Below are 19,864 nucleotides of genomic sequence, written 5' to 3'. Positions count from 1 at the left end.
GCGCCGGCGCGAGGCACCTACCAACTACCAATACTGGGATGCAATACACACGTGCTGAGAAATGGCGGCTTATGACGAGAAGTGCGGAGATTGTTCGTTCGATTCTAACGAGGATAAACAGAAGGGTGTTTGTCTTATAAAAAAAGAGTACGTAGATATACCGTGTGGTTTACATTAATTATTTAATTATCAGTAAATTTTATATAGATATAACCGCAAGTACTTATTCCTTTTATAATTTGTAAAAATTGTGTCTATTATTATACAATACATGGTTCTCATTACAAGATTTAAAATTGTATTGGAATCTTTATTTAAATCTTTGTTATTTATATTGAAACCTTGAAGGATCTATAATTTCCCTCTCCACAATTTTCTATTGAATAATATATTAATTAAAATATGGAATTTTCTTTTTCATATTAAATATGGTAAATCATGTTTCTATATATTTTTATAAAAATTATTTGACATTTCGGATATTATTGCATTTGCACATTAATTTTTCCATGTAATTCATGATATCTCTGAGATATGAGCAGCTATCTAATGGTTATTATATTATCTTGTTTATTGTTATCTTATAATTGGCATATTTATGACATTGTAGGTTTATTATCGAGGATCACTTGAGACAGTTAAATGAGCAACGCTTGACAGAGACAGATAAAGAGAAAATATCTGTGAATACAAGCGCAGAAGATGCAGATACACCATCGTTGGACGAAACACCTGTTAAAAAACTCAAACTAGATGACAAGAAAGGGAAGCTCAGGGGTCAAAATAAGGCCAGGCCAGTGCCATTTAAAATTTCCAGAGAATTGCATCTATGTCCTTGGGTTGCGGATCAAACAGCAGATGAGCCTGAAAAAAAATGTCTGAATCAACGTTGCACATTTCTGCATGATCGGAAGAAATATTTAAAAATCAAACCAAAAGACATCGCTGTAGAATGCCACCTATTCAATTTGACCGGCAAGTGCCCAAGAGGAATCACATGCAGAATGGGTTCACGACATTTGACCGAGGATGGCTTTAACATTATTGACGAAAAAAAATTCGAGGAATATACAAATCGTCCATTAGCCATAAAAAATCACTTATCCAAGGATCTACAAAACAAATTGCGCAAACACAATTTTAATTTCTCCAAGGCGGAAGCGATCGTCAAAGTTAACGATCCATCTAAAAACAAGACACAATTATATAGTTCAGATAATGAAACAGAGGATAAAATGCAAATGAATAGTTTTAATTGTGATAATCCAAGTGATAGTACAAAGGAATTGAAACTCGGACCTGTGGATGATAGCGATTTAATTAGATTACAACGGGCAGAGAAAAAGTTGATCGACTGGAATGGCAAAATACTGCTGAGTCCTTTAACTACAGTGGGCAATCTGCCATTTCGAAGGATTTGCAAAGAGTATGGGGCCGACATCACTTGTGGCGAGATGGCATTGGCGCCGAAGATACTGAAGGCCGCGAAAGAAGAGTGGGCATTGGTGAAGCGACATGAGAGTGAGAATATCTTCGGCGTGCAGCTTTGTGGTAATAATCCAGGAGTACTAACACGATGCGCTCAATTGTTGAATCAGGAGATCGACGTGGACTTCATCGATTTGAATCTCGGTTGCCCGATCGATCTGATTTACAGGAAGGGCGGCGGTAGTGGTATGCTTAATCGATTGCACGTACTCGAGAGCGTGGTAAAGTCTATTAGCCAAGTGTTGGACATACCATTGTCTATTAAAACTAGAACTGGAGTCTATATGGATAAACCGATCGCGCATAAGTTGATGCCAAGATTTCGAGACTGGGGTGCGTCTATGATTACTGTAAGTCCGTTGAATTTATGTTCCTTGTATTCTTGTTGTTGTATGTTCTTATAAATTGTATTCTCGTCGCAGTATATTCCCCAAAAGAATAGAACTTTTCAAAAGCAAAACAGTTTTCTTCGAAAAATCCCTACAATATTAAAAATTCAATTGTGTGTACAATAGTTTTATATACTTTTATATCACTGTAGAATAAAATACCCATAATCATATAATCACAGAAATATTAAAAGAAATTATTACTTACCTTGAGGGGGGTTAAAAAATATCAGGTACATGTATCATACATGGTCTTTTCGAAAAATTCAAAGAATTATTCTTTTTTTCAGCTTTTATTAATATTCGGCGATTCTTCCAGGTTCACGGCAGGTCCCGTGAACAAAGATACACGAAACTGGCCGATTGGGAGTACATAGAGAAATGCGCTATGGCGGCGCAACCAATACCCGTGTTCGGAAACGGCGATATCCTGTCTTTCGACGACTATCAGCGAATGAAAAAGATTTGCGGTACGGTACAGGGCATCACTATCGGACGCGGAGCGTTGATTAAGCCGTGGATCTTCACCGAGATAAAGGAGAGAAGATTGATCGATATATCGAGCACTGAGAGATTTGATATTCTCAAGAAGTATGCAAATTACGGACTTGAACACTGGGGATCCGATACACGTGGCGTTGAAACCACCAGAAGATTCATGTTGGAATGGATCTCTTTTCTTCACAGGCAAGTTTGCTTTAAGACGATAGTTTCTCTCTGCTGTTACAATATTTTTCAATTACATTCATTTACATTCATTTGAAACATGTTGCAGATATGTTCCTGTTGGAATTCTGGAGAGACCGCCGCAGAGAATTAACGAAAGGCCGCCATTCTACAGAGGTCGCGATGATATGGAGACGTTGATGGCCAGTTCCAATTGTGCCGATTGGGTGAAGTTATCGTAAGGCTATTTTTCGAGATTATTAGCTTTCATTGAGACAAGTAAGGGTCAACTATAATCACGATATTGATAATTTCATTTATTTCTAGCGAAATGTTGCTCGGAAAAGTGCCTGATGGATTTCATTTCTTACCAAAGCATAAGGCAAATTCGTGGAAGTGAAATCTATTACAGAAAAAAATTATAGAGAAACATTCTCGAATGAATAATGTTTTTGTATAATTTTTCACAACAAACGAACTAGAGAAAGAAGGATCGATCACGGTGAAATGTAATATCGAATGCGATATTTGTTATATTTCATTCACATATTTACTTTTATAATACAATAAATAAATATTTTTGAGAAAAATTTTGTTTGCTGCGAATATATGCGAACGACGAATCTTCGCTATATCTTTGCACTGTATAGCGAAAATTTAACTTTGCTAATATACGAATTTTCTATTGAATTAATAATGATCGCTTATCTCGCCCAAGGTAGTGACCGGCCACATACAGTCACAACCGCTAGCGATTTCCTTGGTGTATGGTTCCCAACATTCGTCTTCCCAGCGACGTCTGACTAGAGATAGAATTCGACTTCTCTGTATGCAGTGAAATATCGGATTAACGCATTTCTGAAAAATAAAAAAAATATTAAATCCTTTAGATTATAAAATTCAATTAAATAAAAAACAAATTCCCTGTTAAATTTAACACGTTTTAGAGTTTTGAAATTATTTTATGATATCAATTCTTTTAATTTTTATTTTAAGCCATATTTTCCGGTTGTTAAACTTGCGCTGTCTTGAGTTTATGCGTATTTACATCGCTACGTCCAAGTTTACCTGTTGCGAAGACCTCGTCATCATTTGTTCATTGTTATCTAGCAATGAATAACTCTTACAGAAGACTTCGTGATAATGCGGAGGTTGATACTCGTAATCGGGATCGGCAATTTCCACTCTCCTCGTTATTGTCTCGCAAAGATTGCGGTATTCCTATGTAAGCAAAAGAGGAGATTAATATAGATATTTATCTTATAATATGTGATGAAGAGATTTAAATTAGGAACGAACATGTAGAAAATGGACGAATTAAAAGGAATCACGTACAATTTTCTTCGTAATTTAATTTCTAATCTTTCTTTTAGAATATCTGACTTAATGTCTGATTCAATGTTTTTCTTAATGAAGAATGATTAATTTTCAGAATTAAAAGATATAATTCACTAACGGCAATCAAATTTCTGTTATCTCTCTCTAATTGCAGTTTGTTCAACCCATTTTCCGCGTTGTAATAAGAAACGTATCTCGATGATATGTCACGTAGAGTGTTCTGGTAGTAGAGTTCAGGATCCAAACTCTCCTTAATCAGCTGATTGTGAGTGAGATTCAATCGTCTACTCAGCACGTAGGACACGTGGTTAAGAATAAAGAATTCGGCAATCTGTAAGAGATATATAATACCTTTGCAAATAAATAGAAAAAAAAATAGAGGAAACTCCAAAATCAAACTTTTTGGCTATACTATTTCTTTTAGATAAACATTATACAAATAACACATTCTGATATTATGAAAAAATAGCATATTGCATTCGATTATTCTTTTATCAATGATATAGAATTTGCTCTCAAGTGTATTGCATCATTGATAAAACCTAAATCTTCGATGGAGGTCTCAGTCAGTAGCCTTTAGCGATCCATCAAACTCGGTGATGCGTAAATCGCGCGCGCGGAGAGTCCACTCCGCAAATGGGAACGGAGCTGGGATGAATCATTCGTTTATAGGGCACTGCAAACTGTCGAAATTGTTTCACGTTATCTGTCATAAATGAAATATGATATGCGGCAATCTCCAATTTCTCCTATCAATTCTTTTATTTCCTGGTTTTAATTTCCTTCGAAAAACATTATCCCAAATTTTATCTTTTATTATGTCACAAAAAATGATTTCCTAAAGAAAGATTTCTCAAAAATTGTTTTTCCGAAATTTCGATAGTATAATCTTTTTTTTTTTTTTTTTTTTCTAAAAAAGAGGCGATTAAATATTTTGCGCAATGCAAATTTTATATTAAAACTAATTTCTATGAAATTTATAGATTATCATGATTTAAACTCGACGATATATTTAAGATGATGACACATGGCATAAGAATGAAGAAATGAGATATCTTACTGCACGTAATAAATGCCATTAATAAGAACGTTCGGATTTATCAATAGAAACGGCTTTCTCGCGAAGATCGGTATTAGTTGGTTCGCAAGGTCGGCATGATTGAGCTGTGTGTGTCGTATGATACAAATTATCCTTCCCCGCGTCATCAAGTTAATTCACAATACCACCGAAGTGACGACAGAATATACGCATGAGATAATATGCGTTCTTCCAGCTGCGTGGTGTTTCTTTTTTCCGATTTCAAGCAACAGAGTCAATAAGCGCTATCAGAAGTGATGATAGATCAATGATTGACTTTCTTGAAAATGAAAAGTAAGGAGAAAACCCTACAGGACCTTTAAACTGAGTTTAAATCAAAAGCTTTTCTCATTCAACTTATATACGAAAGAAGGATTCAACCGAAACAATTAAAAAAGAATCATCAAGTTTCTGTTGTCAATAACAATTATCAAGAGATTTCAAAATATTTAAAATGAAATAAAACATTGGAAAAACGTTAGGTATAGAAAAAATGATAACGTGTTGCACTGTATATCTTGAAAGGGACATAGATATTTATGAAAAAAGAAGAAGAAAAAGATAAAGTGATCGAGAAGGTGGGGGAGAACGTGGACACTATATGCTGCTGGCTTTCAGCATCGGTGAGGTACGTTGCATTACATACACGCATCAACTGTGCCAATGTGGGATAAGTAGTTATCCAATTGACAGTGCCCCCGTCTGACATACATAGTTCAGTCACGACGGCGGGCATAGGAGGATCCTACGTCTCCTCCGATGAATACCATAGTCGACAGTACGACAGCGAGAGTAGTTTCCTCGAAATTGCAATCGTGTTTCTTCGTTCTGTCTCTTCGAAATCGCGTCGACGTCATCGCATGTGTCTTTGACGGAATTTTCACATTACCTTATAATTGAAACATAGTATATAAGAACCGACTGGTCGATTGGTCGTGTATTGTGACATAGAGATAATGTTGGATCGATGTTTAGATGATGGGTGTTTTATCTGCGGTGAAATAAGCTCGGACACAGTTGACGATTATCAGTGAGACAGACAATTCTGAAGATTTTGTTGAATATATGATCGTCGATTATAAGAAGGACACGAAAAGAGGAGGATTCAATAATTGACGAGATTCCAACTCGTGCATCCTGCAGAGTATCCACGATTGAGATGCTGTCGGCCTGACACCCAATGTTATGGCAGCTGATCTTTACGCGAATGGCTCTGTGAAGTCAACGTCCGCCAGGTGAGATCAATCTTGGAAAATATAAACATTATACGTATCGAGATTTCAAAAATCTGTAAAAAAAATTAGAAGTTATTAACATGACTCTTTCATTCTGAGTTTTATATGCCTATCAGGATGGCATTCAATGTCAACGTGACATGAGAATAAAATAGCCACATTAAACGCGACCCCGTCCGATTCCAAGCTTTATTTGTCTAATATGACGACCGCTTTCAATGTCAACGTGACATAAAAATCAAAGACATACGCGCGCCCTCAAAAAAAAAAAAAAAAAAAAAAAAAAAAAAAAAAAAATATATATATATAAACATTCATTATAATCCTCGCAAATATCGATTAAAATAATAAATAAACGTAAGTAAAATGTAATAAAATTTGCAAAAACGCGCCTTTTGTATTTTAATATAAAAATAATTCTAATAATTTATATTTAAGTAATCTACGTATGTGTATATATATATATATATATATATATTTTATACATCGTGTATTTAAAGTTGATAAAATTTATAGCTTAGTTCGGAACGTTTCTGCGAAATATAAAAGAGATAAGACAATTTATGCAATAATATTCATGCACTTTTTGTCAACAATAATTTTATGAAAAACATGATGATGTAATTTTTTATAATATACATATATAATGAAATCTGATGACACATCGAATGCAATAATATAGCATCAAATAACTACCAATGTTATTTAGATTCATCGTTACTTCAAATGTGTTCAATCTAATTTTTCTTAAATTGACATGACTGTTAAATTGTTTGGTTCTCAAGTGTTTGAGACAAGTGCAAATAATATAGTACGATTAGTGCAGAATTACAATGTTAAAGATAGGACACTTTTGTTTTCTAAAAAATTTTCTAAAAGAAATAAAACGTTTCACATTATTTTTTCTGACTCGCAATTATTTTTGGTGAAATTGTAAAAGAAATTCACTCGAAACGGCTCCAAGATCAGCTGAAAGCTTGAGCAATCGGAGATGTATCTGTTTCCGGATAAATGCGATGATCTTCATTTTTTGTAAACAATTTCAATGACAATGAAATCGTTTAATAGCCACCACGACGTTCTGAGTTAATAAGCAATTGACCCTCGGTTTGCTAACTGAGTAAAGGTTTCATTGATGAGGAACGTTATTAAATGGACTCAAACGAGAGCGGAACTCTCGAAATTTTGATTCTTTGAAAATCTTAGCAATTATATATGTAATCATTATAAAATCGTCTCATTAGTTGCGTCTACTAACATTTTCTCCGACAAGTACATCATCAATCTTATGAGAAACATCATTAAATGATTTTTATAGTAATAAATAATCTATTCGGGATAAAAAAAAAGTGTATTATAAATATAATTAATAGATGTCGCATGAATACAAAATATAATTTTCTATCAAATGTTGACCAAATTTTTAGGTCAGTTTTTCTCTCTCAGTAAATATTAATTTAGTAAATATTAATTGCAGAGGTAAAGATAAATCAGTATCACGTTTGCACAGAAGTGTGCACTTGAACAGAATAAATCTCGTATCACGCACTTGAATGCACAACAGAATCACCACACTACCACACTTCAGTAAAGTCAAAGTTACTTAAATTAAGAATATTTGTGGAATATCGTGCAATATATTCGAAGAACATAAATTGCTTTTTAAGAAATATACGATCAGTTATTATTTAATCAATTTATACATGAAAGTGCGAACATGTGACCGACCGGCTTTAATTACTGTCATAATTGCTGCCATAAGGTCTATAACACGTCAATCGAGATTATGATTATTACAGAGAAGTAAGAAATTATACATAAATACTTTTTTCTTGTGATACACGTCGAAATAAATGATGAGAAAAAAATGAAGACTTTCTTAATTAAATTATCCAAAAAATTATCCAAGTAAACAAAATCTAATAATTTCTGTATTCTTAAGGTTTTCGAAGTTCTTTTTCGACGTACTGTATCGAAGAATTGTCATCAAGGCCATAATGATCCATATTGTAGCAAACAAATTGAAACGCAGCAATACTATAATAGTCATAATATAGGGAAGCACATTTGTTTGTTCAATTGTGTATGCGTTGACTAAGATCGATGCAAAGTCAATTCAATAAATTTATATCTACATAAAACGTAGAATATACTAAAAATAACTCAAAAACTGTTATTGTCGAGCAAATATTTGAGAGTAATCGATTTTTCGATTGTGTTTGCCTAACGTGAATTTTTTATCTCAAGATAATCCAGGATTTTTCATTAGATAGTACTTGAGATCCAGAAAAATTATAAAGCCTGCAAAAAAATAAAATAAATTGAAAAAAGAATAAATTCTTTTCTCTACAAAGTAAAAATTTATCAAAGAGAAAAATATAGCGTAATCACACAAAGCTGCAAAAATTTTTTAAAGAATTTTTTACAGAAAGAAAGTGCGCGTTAAAATGATGCAATTAAAACAAACAAAGTGTATAAATTACGACAAGAAGTATATTTTACAACAAAAGACTAATGATTGCTAAAGATCTGCGTTGAAGAGAATAAAGGTATATCTAACTAATAAGTGCAATAACGAATAAAATAAATAAATGGATAGAATGTCCCTTCTGTCGCGTAACAAAACGATACGAGGCGGAGGAAATGACAGAACAATGAAAATTTGAAATATCGTAGTCGCGCGTAAACTGAATGTAGGCAGCAGATGACGCAGCGGCATACGCCCATCGGTTAGAATTAAATTAAAATCGTTGTTCTAGCCCGGTCGGTGGTGAATTAAACTTTTAATCCAAATATTAGAGGATCTCCGTTATTCGAATGATAATAAACAACATACGAAATGGCGGATAATTATCTATCCTCCTTTCTTAAAACTGTTTGAGAAAATTTGGTATCTCTATGTATATATCTCATAGGAAAAAAAAAGAGAAACCATTTTTACTTCACACATGCTAAATAATAAGATATAATAATAAAACAAGCAATTAAAATAAATTTAATAATAAAAGAAATAAAACATTATTTAAAAATAGTTAAAAATTGATATTTGAAAAAGAAAATTCTCAAATAATATTATACTCTTATCTCGACTGAATTCTTTAAATAAAAGAAGAATAAATGCCTTGGAAAAAGTGTTAATGACCATATGCTAAAATAAAGACTTGCTACCTACCGGAATAAAACGTCACATTTCCAAGCAAACTATTTATATATTTGTGGAGATCATTAGACCATTACTTTGGAATAAGACCGTTATAGACTTGTTAATCGTAATCAGGTGTCTGAAGCTGAGACGAAAGATTCTTATTGTTGGAATACAATCGGTGGGTGTTGTCGCGCGTTACTTCAAAATTGGATCGATCATATCGAAAATTACGCAAATTCGAAAATTAAGACATTTTTTTCTAACATATATATAACTATTACATTTTTTAAATAGTGCTATAAAATTGTTATATAAGATATTTACAATGTATCTTATATTTCTACGAATTGATTCAACAACAAATCAAATAAGTTAAAAAATCAATAAATTAAGAAAAATCACGCACAGAAAAATACTTGCATCTATAAAATTCCTGTATTTTCAATTTGGGTTTGTTCTCGTGAGTACCGGGTGGTTTGATGATTCTTTCTACACATCGACCAACAAAGAAAGCAGGATAAGAATCATCAAAAGGAAACAGGACCATTGTAATGGAAGCTTACATCAGTCCGTTCGCCATCAGATTATTTTTAGCCAGCGGGATAGGGTCTACCCCCTTCACGGTGGCTAAAAATAGCTGGTAAGGCCAATCCAGACCCAATTATCTCATCTAGATATTTAGGTGACAATCGACCGACCGCCAATTTAGAAATATTCCATACGCTCGAAGCCAGAGCCTTTAGCTCGATACGAATAATCTCTTACCTCGCATGGATTAAGAAAATAAGGCCTCCTTAAAATCAATTCGATACTAACTCTAGTGACTGAACAAGGATGATCTGAAAAATCAATGTACTCTCAATGTGGCTCTCGAAATATTGATATAAATCACAACAATATCTCTATAATAAAAAATTTGTTAAACTATAATTGACTTAAGAATAAAATAAGATGAATAATATTGAAGAATATACCCGCGCTCTCGAGATATGTATAATATATGTAAAATTTTCAATTATCAATTTATAATTTTTCAATTAAGGTATCGATAAACAACAAAGAGAAGGCTGCAAGCGATCAATAAGATCCTACAACAAATTCTCTAAACAATATATATATTTATTTTATTATTATTATATTAGGACTTACGATCCTCTTTAAATTAAGTTCTTTATACTTATTGTTAGAGGTATAGTCTCTCTCTTCGGTATGCAACCCGTCTAACGAATGTGTACGTCTGTTTGCAGGGCCGTACGCAGCATGGGGCAGCGCAAATCGGGCACCCTGGGTGCCGTGGCGCCTATATCGACAGAGGAAGAGCAGCTGAAGTTTCAAGATAGCAGATTTCTGACGACTTTGGTCGGCAGAAGTAGGTGAGTGACCGAGTGTGACTGACTAGCGTACGCTACGTCAAAAATCGAGGCACGTGATCAACTTACAAAGATTAAATCGTAGACAAAGTATCGTAAATTTAAGTGCAGATCTTAATCTCGGTTGTGATATAGAGGAGATAATTAAATAATAAACTGTTACAAGTACCTGTTTTGTGACTTAGTTTTATTCTCGAGCGGCCTAAAGTTATATTTGGCATTATATTTCATTGAAGTAAGTAAACGCTTATTGCGTTGTTGTTTAAACACTGCGTAGATGTGTTCATTATAAAAAATAAACTTAAGATTATAAATTAAAAGATATTCTTATCGTTAGATATGATTCAATTTCGATTTTAATTGCAAATTACTGTATCGTCAGATCGCACGTGACTTAAGTTGAACTTTCGTATAATCTTTTGCGCGAAGAAAAATGTATTATTTCAAATTTACTATAAATTATTATTATTATTATTACGATTAATACTTACTATCAGGATATTCATCTCTCTAAACATGGTCGCGGATCCAGCAGATTCACGATTTCGAAAACGGTTTCAAAGGCTCGAATTGTCGTACATGGGGTATAATTGTCGAATCGGAATACATGGCGTGTGGTCGGTTTTATATATGTCTCGGAGGGGTAAATTCACCTGTGCCTCTTCTCTCTTAAGCGACAAAACGTCATCGCGATATCTCCCCTGCAAATAAAAATTGGCGATAATATCCGTAGCGAATACGGTTTAATTGAATTTTCTCTAATCGCGCGTGATATGCATGACAATCCTGAATAGAGCAGATTGCGTCGATTAAGCGAATTCGTCGTATTGATACGAATAATTTATCCCACGACCTGCCAACTAGAGATAATAACTATAGATATACAAAGATATTAACACGTTTCTAGAAAAAAATAGCCACAACCGGGAATCATAAAATCCGTGCATTTGAGAATCGATACGAGAGATTATCCTCTTTATGCCATCTATTTCTAATCTAAAGAATATTATGACAATATACAAAAATTTTGATTTTAAAATTTATCACAAATTTATCGTTTATTGTATAAATAATCTCTTCTACGAATACATCAAAAATTAAAATTTCTAAGAAAGAAAGAGTCTGCTATTTAAAATGTAACATTTCATCGTGGATATATTAATGATCAGTGGAAATTGCTTTATTTTTCCAGTCAATTAAAGCAATCACCATCTCTGATTGACATTCACACTGTTTAATAATTAGGAATATAGTCTCGCGGGACGTTCGTAGCGAGAAAGTGTGATGGATGATTCTACGATTAATTTGTTGTGCATGCGAGTTGATCATAGCTCATGATAGCTCTGTTTCTCTATAAGAAACATCAATCGTTTTAATGAATCAAGATGCGGGTTAGTTATCGGTGCGAACGCGTTTTGATGGGGTTACGTCTCAATAGACCCCGTAAGCATGTCTATACATAATTCTGATCTTGATTTATTTACTCAAGCAATTTTATTGTTCTCTTTTCTTTCCTCTTATTATTGAAAATAATTGAAAGAGAATTTTCTTCTTATATATGCAAAATATCTTAAATTTGAACAATCCTCTTTTATGTGAATACTTTAATATTGCGCACGAGATTACCGTGTTCACAGCTGATCGTATGCCAAGTCAATGCATATATATTTATTTCTTTCAGGAGAATCTCGCCGGACATATTGCCGTCGTGCTCGCCCGGCGTATTTCGCCAAAAATCGTTCCACTCGTCCACGCTGCCACCAAAGAAGGTACCAACACCTTCGCCGGCATTTTCGACAGCAGCGATAACGACAGCAACGACAAGATCCATCTCGCAAAACAACCGGGGCTCATCTGCGGCCGCGGTGAACGATCGCTGCGCTCCTCGCACGGCCACCCCTACTGTCACTACCGTCCCCACCCCCGTGTCAGCTGTCCCACCACGTGACAGCGGTTTGCGGACCGTCGTCGGCTCTTCTCTGACGTCGTTGACGTCGTCCCGGGGCGCCCGAGCAGCCAGCAAGCAGACGCGTCTCGGTCCGGTACTGGCCAGTAAAATGGCGTCCGCGAGCTCCTCCACGGTCGTGCAGGGCTGGCCGAATACCAAGGACGATTACGAGCTCAAGGAGGTTATCGGTAAGTATTCCCCCTATGGGGTATTATTAGGATCGTGTGACGAGACCGGGTGCGAAAATCGCGCGCGCCTTCTTGGAAGGCGCGCTCGCGAGCCGGTATCGCGACGTCGATTCTCGAACGGCTGGCAGTCGTCTATTTCCCGACTGAGAAGCACCGCGAATGACGATGATAACGACAACGATCATGAAAATAATGTAAATGATGTAGAATTTATGTCGAGTTTACGTACCGAGTCGGTGAACGGTTGTTCCGAAAACGGGACGACGGTTCGCCGATCCCCGCGCTTGTTCCTTCTCCCTCCTTCTTCATACGTGCTTCCTTCTTGCACTCGCGCTGTCACGCAGCTACCAGGCTACCACCTACCACTGTCGGTGTCGGTGCTGGGTGCTGCTGCACGAAACCACGAGAGAAGCGTAGCGTATGTCCTCTCCTAACCTAGTTAATCCTGACTGGACGATGCGCGCTTTTCAGTACCGTATGCGTACACTGAGATGAGAGGGGAAAAGGGGCCCGAGTTCTGTCAAATACATAATTAATGTGGAATAAAATTTGACATGAATAGAGAATAGCACATGTGTGATAAATAAAGAATACCGATATTCTTTTAAAATTAAAATAAGTATTTTTTTATCATTCTAAAATATTCGCGTGATACGTTTTTATAATAACTAAATTTTTGAAATATAATTTTTACGCTGATAGCACAGAATACAAACAATTCATTTTGTTATTAATTTTAGGGGTTGGAGCGACCGCCGTGGTGCATGCAGCATTTTGTATTCCGCGACAAGAGAAATGCGCAATCAAAAGAATAAATTTAGAAAAATGGAATACAAATATGGACGAACTACTGGTGAGTACTATATCTTGATTGAATTTCAATAACAGATGACAGGTCAATATGACACACAATTCTCGATAAGACTCTCATAATATATTATATCATTCATTGAATTAATAATTTTATCAAATACAATTAATGTACGCTGTGTATTCCCGTATGTTTGCAACGCATGATACAAATAATGTTTGATATTAAATATTATAATATAACTCTCTGTTTTAACAAATTTATATTATTAAATTATAATTAATTATAAATTGGTAAATTTTTATGAATTAAGACAAAAAATTATTATTAATCGATACTCTTTATTTGGGAAAAAAAAAATTGTAGAAAGAGATACAGGCGATGTCTTCTTGCAACCATGAAAATGTCGTAACTTATTACACATCATTCGTGGTAAAAGAAGAACTCTGGCTGGTCCTGAGATTATTAGAAGGTGGATCGCTGCTGGATATTATCAAGCATAAGACTAGGACTACCAATTGCAAGCATGGAGTATTTGACGAAGCTACCATAGCCACGGTACTTCGAGAAGTACTCAAAGGGCTTGAATATTTCCACAGCAATGGACAGATTCACAGGTATTTTGAAATGTCTATCTTTCTTCTTTTTTTTCTCTTAGAATCGTCGGTCTATCTTTATTTAAATAAAATTTTAGGACGCCTTTCCTAGATTTATATTCTCTCATTTGTTTACTAGAAATTGTATTAACTGTAACAAAAAAATTATATTAAAAAAAAAAAAAAAAAGTGTGACGCTATTATATTATCTATGTATAAAAACGAATTTTAATGTCAGAATAATATTAGGGACATAAAAGCGGGTAATATCCTACTAGGCGAGGATGGCACGGTACAGATCGCCGATTTCGGTGTCAGCGCGTGGCTCGCAACCGGACGCGACCTGAGTCGGCAGAAAGTCCGGCACACCTTTGTCGGTACACCGTGTTGGATGGCGCCCGAGGTCATGGAGCAGGTGAGAGAGGAAAGTAACACTACAGACTTCTTAGCCTGCGTGTTCTCTGTGTCTACATTTGTGTATGCATTTGTTAAATGTACCTGAAATACTTAACCGAGATATTTTATCGGAAATGTGTACGCTGTCGACCGAGCAATTTAAAATATAGCTTTCGCTATCATTAAAACGACACACGAAGTTTGTATGGCACAACCCAAGAAAATGCACTTTGTTAAGCCAATAATTAATTTGAATTATCAGTTATGTCATTTGTTGAGCATGATACAAGTTGCATTAGGCATGCTATGCAAGTCACATAGAAAACTGCATTGAAAAATGAATTCATTATGTGTGAATTCTTACAAAATTATTTTTTCGCTAATAATTAATTAGGTATGTATATTCATACCATTATGTTACTTTGTTCAATTGACATATTTTATGTCTCTTAAATTTATTCCTTTCATTTTATTACAGCATCAATTCTCATATTTTTGTATCACTTTAAAAATAAAAATAAAAATAAAAAAAAAGTTTTGCATGCATTTACATATTGTGAATGTACGTTACTTGATTAAATTTTTATTAAATTATATATATAGATATAATTATCACACACATACACACAAATAATAGAAAAACATATTTAAACGCTTCAAGCGTTTGCGAGTTTATAATTTAAGAACTGTTGTGGAAAAAAAAACCGATGTTAAACCAAAAATTTACGATAATATAGCAGGCCATCCTATATATATAAGATTTCAGCTATAAGTCACATTTAGAACGAAGATTCTGGCAAGCATGCGACTTTTGCGAGCATGATTTCACGAGATATTGGCAATCCTTCTGTTGTATACGCTGTACTGTCAAAAAATCAATTATGATATGCATACTCGTTGCAGGACCATGGCTACGATTTTAAGGCTGATATATGGTCACTTGGCATCACGGCGATCGAGATGGCCAGCGGCACGGCACCGTACCACAAATATCCCCCGATGAAGGTCTTGATGCTGACGTTGCAAAATGATCCGCCAACTCTGGATACCGCCGCGGATGATAAAGATCAGTATAAGGCGTATGGGAAAACATTCCGAAAAATGATCGTTGATTGTTTACAAAAGGATCCTACCAAGAGGCAAGTGTCCTATCCCGCAAACGAAAATAGCTAGAATAATCAAAGTAAATGAGTAATGGGCGAGGTGCATTTGATGTTATTATATGATTACATTGATTATGGATATCTTTAAATATAAAAATTAAAAATAAAAATTGATATTTGGTACATATAAAATCGTCAAAAAATATTATAATTGTTAAGTAATGATTTTTATTATTTTAGACCGACAGCCACCGAATTGTTGAAACATCCTTTTTTCAAAAAAGCTAAAGATAAGAAATATCTACAACAAACATTGGTGGCAATTGGACCTAGTTTAGAAACGCGTGTACAAAAGGTATGTTTGTGTAAAATATACCAGAAAAAAGATATACAGAACAGTGCTCTTTCCTTCCCTCCCTCTTCTCCTTCCCCCCTCCCCACTCTCTCTTCATGTGTGAAATATTTTATCAAGATATTATATTTTAATATTTTTTATAGAAATTTTATAAATTGTAATTAGAAAGACATATCTAACATTTTTCTCATTTTTTTGCAACTCAAAGTGGACGTTAGTAACTTTATTTATGGCTTCTTTTTGTTATAAAATATGGAAGAAAACATTCTCTTTCTTTTTTTTTACAGGCATCAAAAAGACAACCCGGTACATCGGGTCGTTTGCACCGAACAGTGACCGGAGAATGGGTCTGGTCGTCAGAGGAAGAAGATAGTGGCGGATCGAGCGGTGACGAAGGCGCCAAAGAGACGTTGCCAGTCAACACGATTGAGAAGGCTAGCAGTGACGAAGACGCCGGCGAACCCGACGAATACTATGGTCAAATCAAGGTAGCACCAAGTCAAGTCGCGATACCAGCTACTGAGCAAAATGTTCCTATAAATTTGGTATTGAGATTACGGTACGTGAAATTCCTATTATAAGTCGCTCAAATTCTAACAAAAATCATTTTTCGTCACTATATATAATACACACTATATATAATAAATACTTAGAGACTTATATTTTCAAGCCATTCTATTTTCAGAGATCTCCGAATATGTTTTTATTTATTCCATTTCTTATTTCTTGCTTTTTATTTTCATCAAAGTTGTGAGAAATTTTCATTGTATTATTTAAGTGATAAAAGATTAAAATAATATTACATGTATCTCCTTGCAGAAATGAAAGACGAGAGCTTAACGACATTAGATTCGAGTTCACCGTCGGAGTGGACTCAGCACAAGGAATCGCAGCGGAACTCGTCGCTGCAGGTCTAGTCGATGGTAAGGATGTTGTGGTGATAGCAGCAAATCTGAAAAAATTGATAGAAAGTGGAGGACAATTGCGGACAGTGACATTTTCCTTGGTAAGTCTTCATCAGCTTTGATATCACATTTCACTTTACCAAATACACACACAAGTATATATTTTAATATATATTTGATGAAATAAAATAATTATATATATATTTTATATAATTTGATTGGTCATTAAACGTAATGTCTTTTCTTGTTGTTACAGAATTCTGGTTATGCGGCGAACGAAATACCAGATGACAAGGCGTTAATAGGATTTGCTCAGATCTCTCTCACCGATTGAACAATTTCGATTACCATATAACTTCATTTCTGAACTCTCAGGATAATGTTCTTAATTGATGCACATTCACCATCTATTATGATCCAGAGAGTATCAAAAGCTAACAATGAATCGGCTAGATATTATTTTCGAAATAAATTATATCATAGATGATAAAAAAGAAGTTTGGGACACACATACAAAAAACACATGTAAGTTTGTTTCATCATTGAATATTTGAAGTTTAGCTTTTGACACTTTCGTTTCTTTCAGACAATTTTAACAATTAAAACGCTAGTTGCAGAATGTAGGTAATCGAAATACATATTTGTTACAACACATCAGTAGTAACAAACTGTGCTCAAGCGTGTCTGATAACATCATCAGTGTTCATATGCGGAGGCAATCATAAACGGGGCAGATAAAAATATTATCATTCACATACTGGCTTAAAAGCATACACTTCTCTCTCTCTCTCTCTCTCTCTCTCTCTCTCTCTCTCTCTCTCTCTCTCTCTCTCTCTCTCTCTCTCCCTCCCCCTCCCCCTCCCCCTCCCTCCCTCTCTCCCTCCCTCCCTCCCTCTCTCCCTCCCTCCCTCTCTCCCTCCCTCTCTCTCTCTCTCCTCTCTCTCTCTCTCTCTCTCTCTCTCTCTCTCTCTCTCTCTCTCTCTCTCTCTCTAATCAATAATGGCTGTAGTTTTACATAACCAAATTGTATCATTCGTATTGCATCAATCTATGTAAATATTAGCATTCAATCATTTGTTGTTTTCAGTTTTCTTTATGATTAATGTATCAAATGGGATGAAGAGATACATACTGTAAAATGCGATATTTCATAAAAGCGAACTTAGAGGATCAAAGAGAACGCTTGATAATCTAATTTATTTGCCCGAAATAAGCTGTTTCTCTTGAATAGCAAAGCTTTAGTTACATAAAGAAAAGATTTGTTTGTGCTGAGAACATAGAATCATGTCCATGTTTCATGTACAGATTATTCGTGTATATCTTATGCTTTATGCTAGGAAAAAGCAGATATAGAGAATGTTGGAATAAAATAAAACTCTTTTGTACTTAATTAAATAGATTTACGATAGCAAATTAATATTTTCACAGTTTTTAGACGTAGCGAGATAGAGAGATCGAAAAATTTTTATCTCGTATGTCTCGGAAAATGTTTAATCAATCTCTTTGTAAAATTTATTTAAATAAAATGGATAAAATCAGAATCACATATAACAACAGTTTAATTAACGCAATCTATACTTTACGATTTCACGTATATAGTGTTCATCATTTCTACATTCTTGTATTTATTGGAAATCGTAAGGATATATATTTGCGATGTTTTTATCATTTCTTATGTTTATAAATTGTAAGAGTTGAGTTTTATGATAAAAAGATAAATAATTATGTGTATAATTTTTTAATGTTCCCATTATTTTTTAAACTAACTTTTTTTGATGTATTCTGTAAAGAAAGTGTATTTTATTTGAATTTTACTAAATATATATTAAGAATATTCATATAATTTTATATGAATATACTTAATATTAAATTAATTGAATATACTTGATTAAACTCAAAGTATTGAAAAATGAATATAAATAGAAAGATTATTCAAAAAACTCAACTTAAAATAAGTACAACTATATAAATAACCAATATGATTCTGTATTTATCAATTTTTATATAAAACGCAGTAGTTACATTATACGATAATATGGTAAAGGGCACGTTCGCATTTCGTAATTTTCAATATTTTGCATATAATATACATATCTATGTATTCTATCTCTGAGTTTCTGCTATTCTATCATCGTTAACAAAATGTTTTTGACATGGAAAATTTGTATGCGATTTCTCTTTTCCTTTGCCATATTGCGATACATATATACACATGCTAATTCCGCGACACAAGATTTGCTGAGCAAAATTAGTTGTATAGTAATAATCGAAATATACAAATCTGTTGATATACATGCGATGGTTATATATATTCCGAATTATATATATCAAATCAATTGTGCGGTTTAATTTATATAGGGGAGATACACTTTTTATGCTTGATACGCGAGATATAAGCATAATTACTATTAAACTGCAAATGATAATAATCGTATGCTAGTTTAAGTAGATTTTTACAAATAGTTGTATCAATACACTTATGGCACTATATTCTGTAGCACTTAGAATTCTCATGCACTACGTTTCGCCGGCAGAGAATTTTGATCGGTTCGACATATATAGCTTGTATCGTCACTATGTGCCTTATCCGAAAAATGCATTGGTTATATTGAAATACTGTGTTTTTATCCTGAATGTTACTGAACTGCAATGAGACGATTCAAGTTGCAATTGGAACTTTTTGCTTGCAACAATTACAGCAGTGCCAAATAGAATGTGTTATACTTAGCGATTAAATATGTGTATCGAGGAAACGATAATTTATTTGTAATATCAAAATGTCGTTCTGACAATTAGAGATATTATATTTTATTTCATTACAAGTTATTATAATGATTATGTAAGTGTTGCATA

The 19,864-nt window shown here is 34.1% G+C and overlaps 3 protein-coding genes across 6 annotated transcripts; 2 read left to right on the top strand and 1 right to left on the bottom strand.

The window, feature by feature from the left end:
* Positions 1-27: 27 nt before the first annotated feature.
* Positions 28-3,453, top strand: Dus3 (Dihydrouridine synthase 3). The gene is made up of 6 exons (XM_070312610.1): positions 28-147; positions 611-1,838; positions 2,197-2,564; positions 2,653-2,781; positions 2,871-3,052; positions 3,266-3,453. The coding sequence occupies exons 1-5, from the start codon at positions 62-64 to the stop codon at positions 2,941-2,943; spliced, it is 1,884 nt and encodes a 627-aa protein (XP_070168711.1). The 5' UTR covers positions 28-61; the 3' UTR covers positions 2,944-3,052; positions 3,266-3,453.
* Positions 3,066-13,279, bottom strand: LOC138942403 (uncharacterized). Of its 2 annotated transcripts, none has more exons than XM_070312613.1 (5): positions 13,075-13,279; positions 11,201-11,410; positions 4,000-4,212; positions 3,612-3,764; positions 3,066-3,401 (listed from the first exon to the last, which is right to left on the bottom strand). In XM_070312613.1, the coding sequence occupies exons 2-5, from the start codon at positions 11,225-11,227 to the stop codon at positions 3,234-3,236; spliced, it is 561 nt and encodes a 186-aa protein (XP_070168714.1). In that variant the 5' UTR covers positions 11,228-11,410; positions 13,075-13,279; the 3' UTR covers positions 3,066-3,233. The 2 variants fall into 2 exon arrangements, with proteins under 2 accessions (XP_070168714.1, XP_070168715.1); XM_070312614.1 differs by lacking the exon at positions 13,075-13,279 and adding an exon at positions 12,336-12,612.
* Positions 5,665-18,565, top strand: LOC138942398 (serine/threonine-protein kinase OSR1). 3 transcript variants are annotated; one of them, XR_011448306.1, is made up of 12 exons: positions 5,665-6,194; positions 10,587-10,712; positions 12,391-12,845; positions 13,586-13,698; positions 14,023-14,273; positions 14,502-14,667; positions 15,552-15,787; positions 15,992-16,106; positions 16,394-16,665; positions 16,926-17,112; positions 17,268-17,536; positions 18,099-18,565. XR_011448306.1 is itself a non-coding variant. In XM_070312609.1 (11 exons), exons 1-11 carry the CDS (start codon positions 6,145-6,147, stop codon positions 17,343-17,345), a joined length of 2,049 nt encoding a protein of 682 aa, XP_070168710.1. In that variant the 5' UTR covers positions 5,665-6,144; the 3' UTR covers positions 17,346-17,812. The 3 variants fall into 3 exon arrangements, 1 of the variants encoding a protein (XP_070168710.1); XR_011448305.1 differs by lacking the exon at positions 18,099-18,565 and adding an exon at positions 17,598-17,811; XM_070312609.1 differs by lacking the exon at positions 18,099-18,565 and having other exon boundaries at positions 17,268-17,812.
* The last annotated feature ends 1,299 nt before the right edge of the window (positions 18,566-19,864 follow it).

This window comes from Polyergus mexicanus, unplaced genomic scaffold (assembly GCF_030449975.1).
Source record: "Polyergus mexicanus isolate NDT 795.1 unplaced genomic scaffold, iyPolMexi1.0 SCAF_22, whole genome shotgun sequence".
In the NCBI taxonomy this organism is placed as follows: domain Eukaryota; kingdom Metazoa; phylum Arthropoda; class Insecta; order Hymenoptera; family Formicidae; genus Polyergus; species Polyergus mexicanus.
This window is presented reverse-complemented; position numbering and strand designations above follow the sequence as displayed.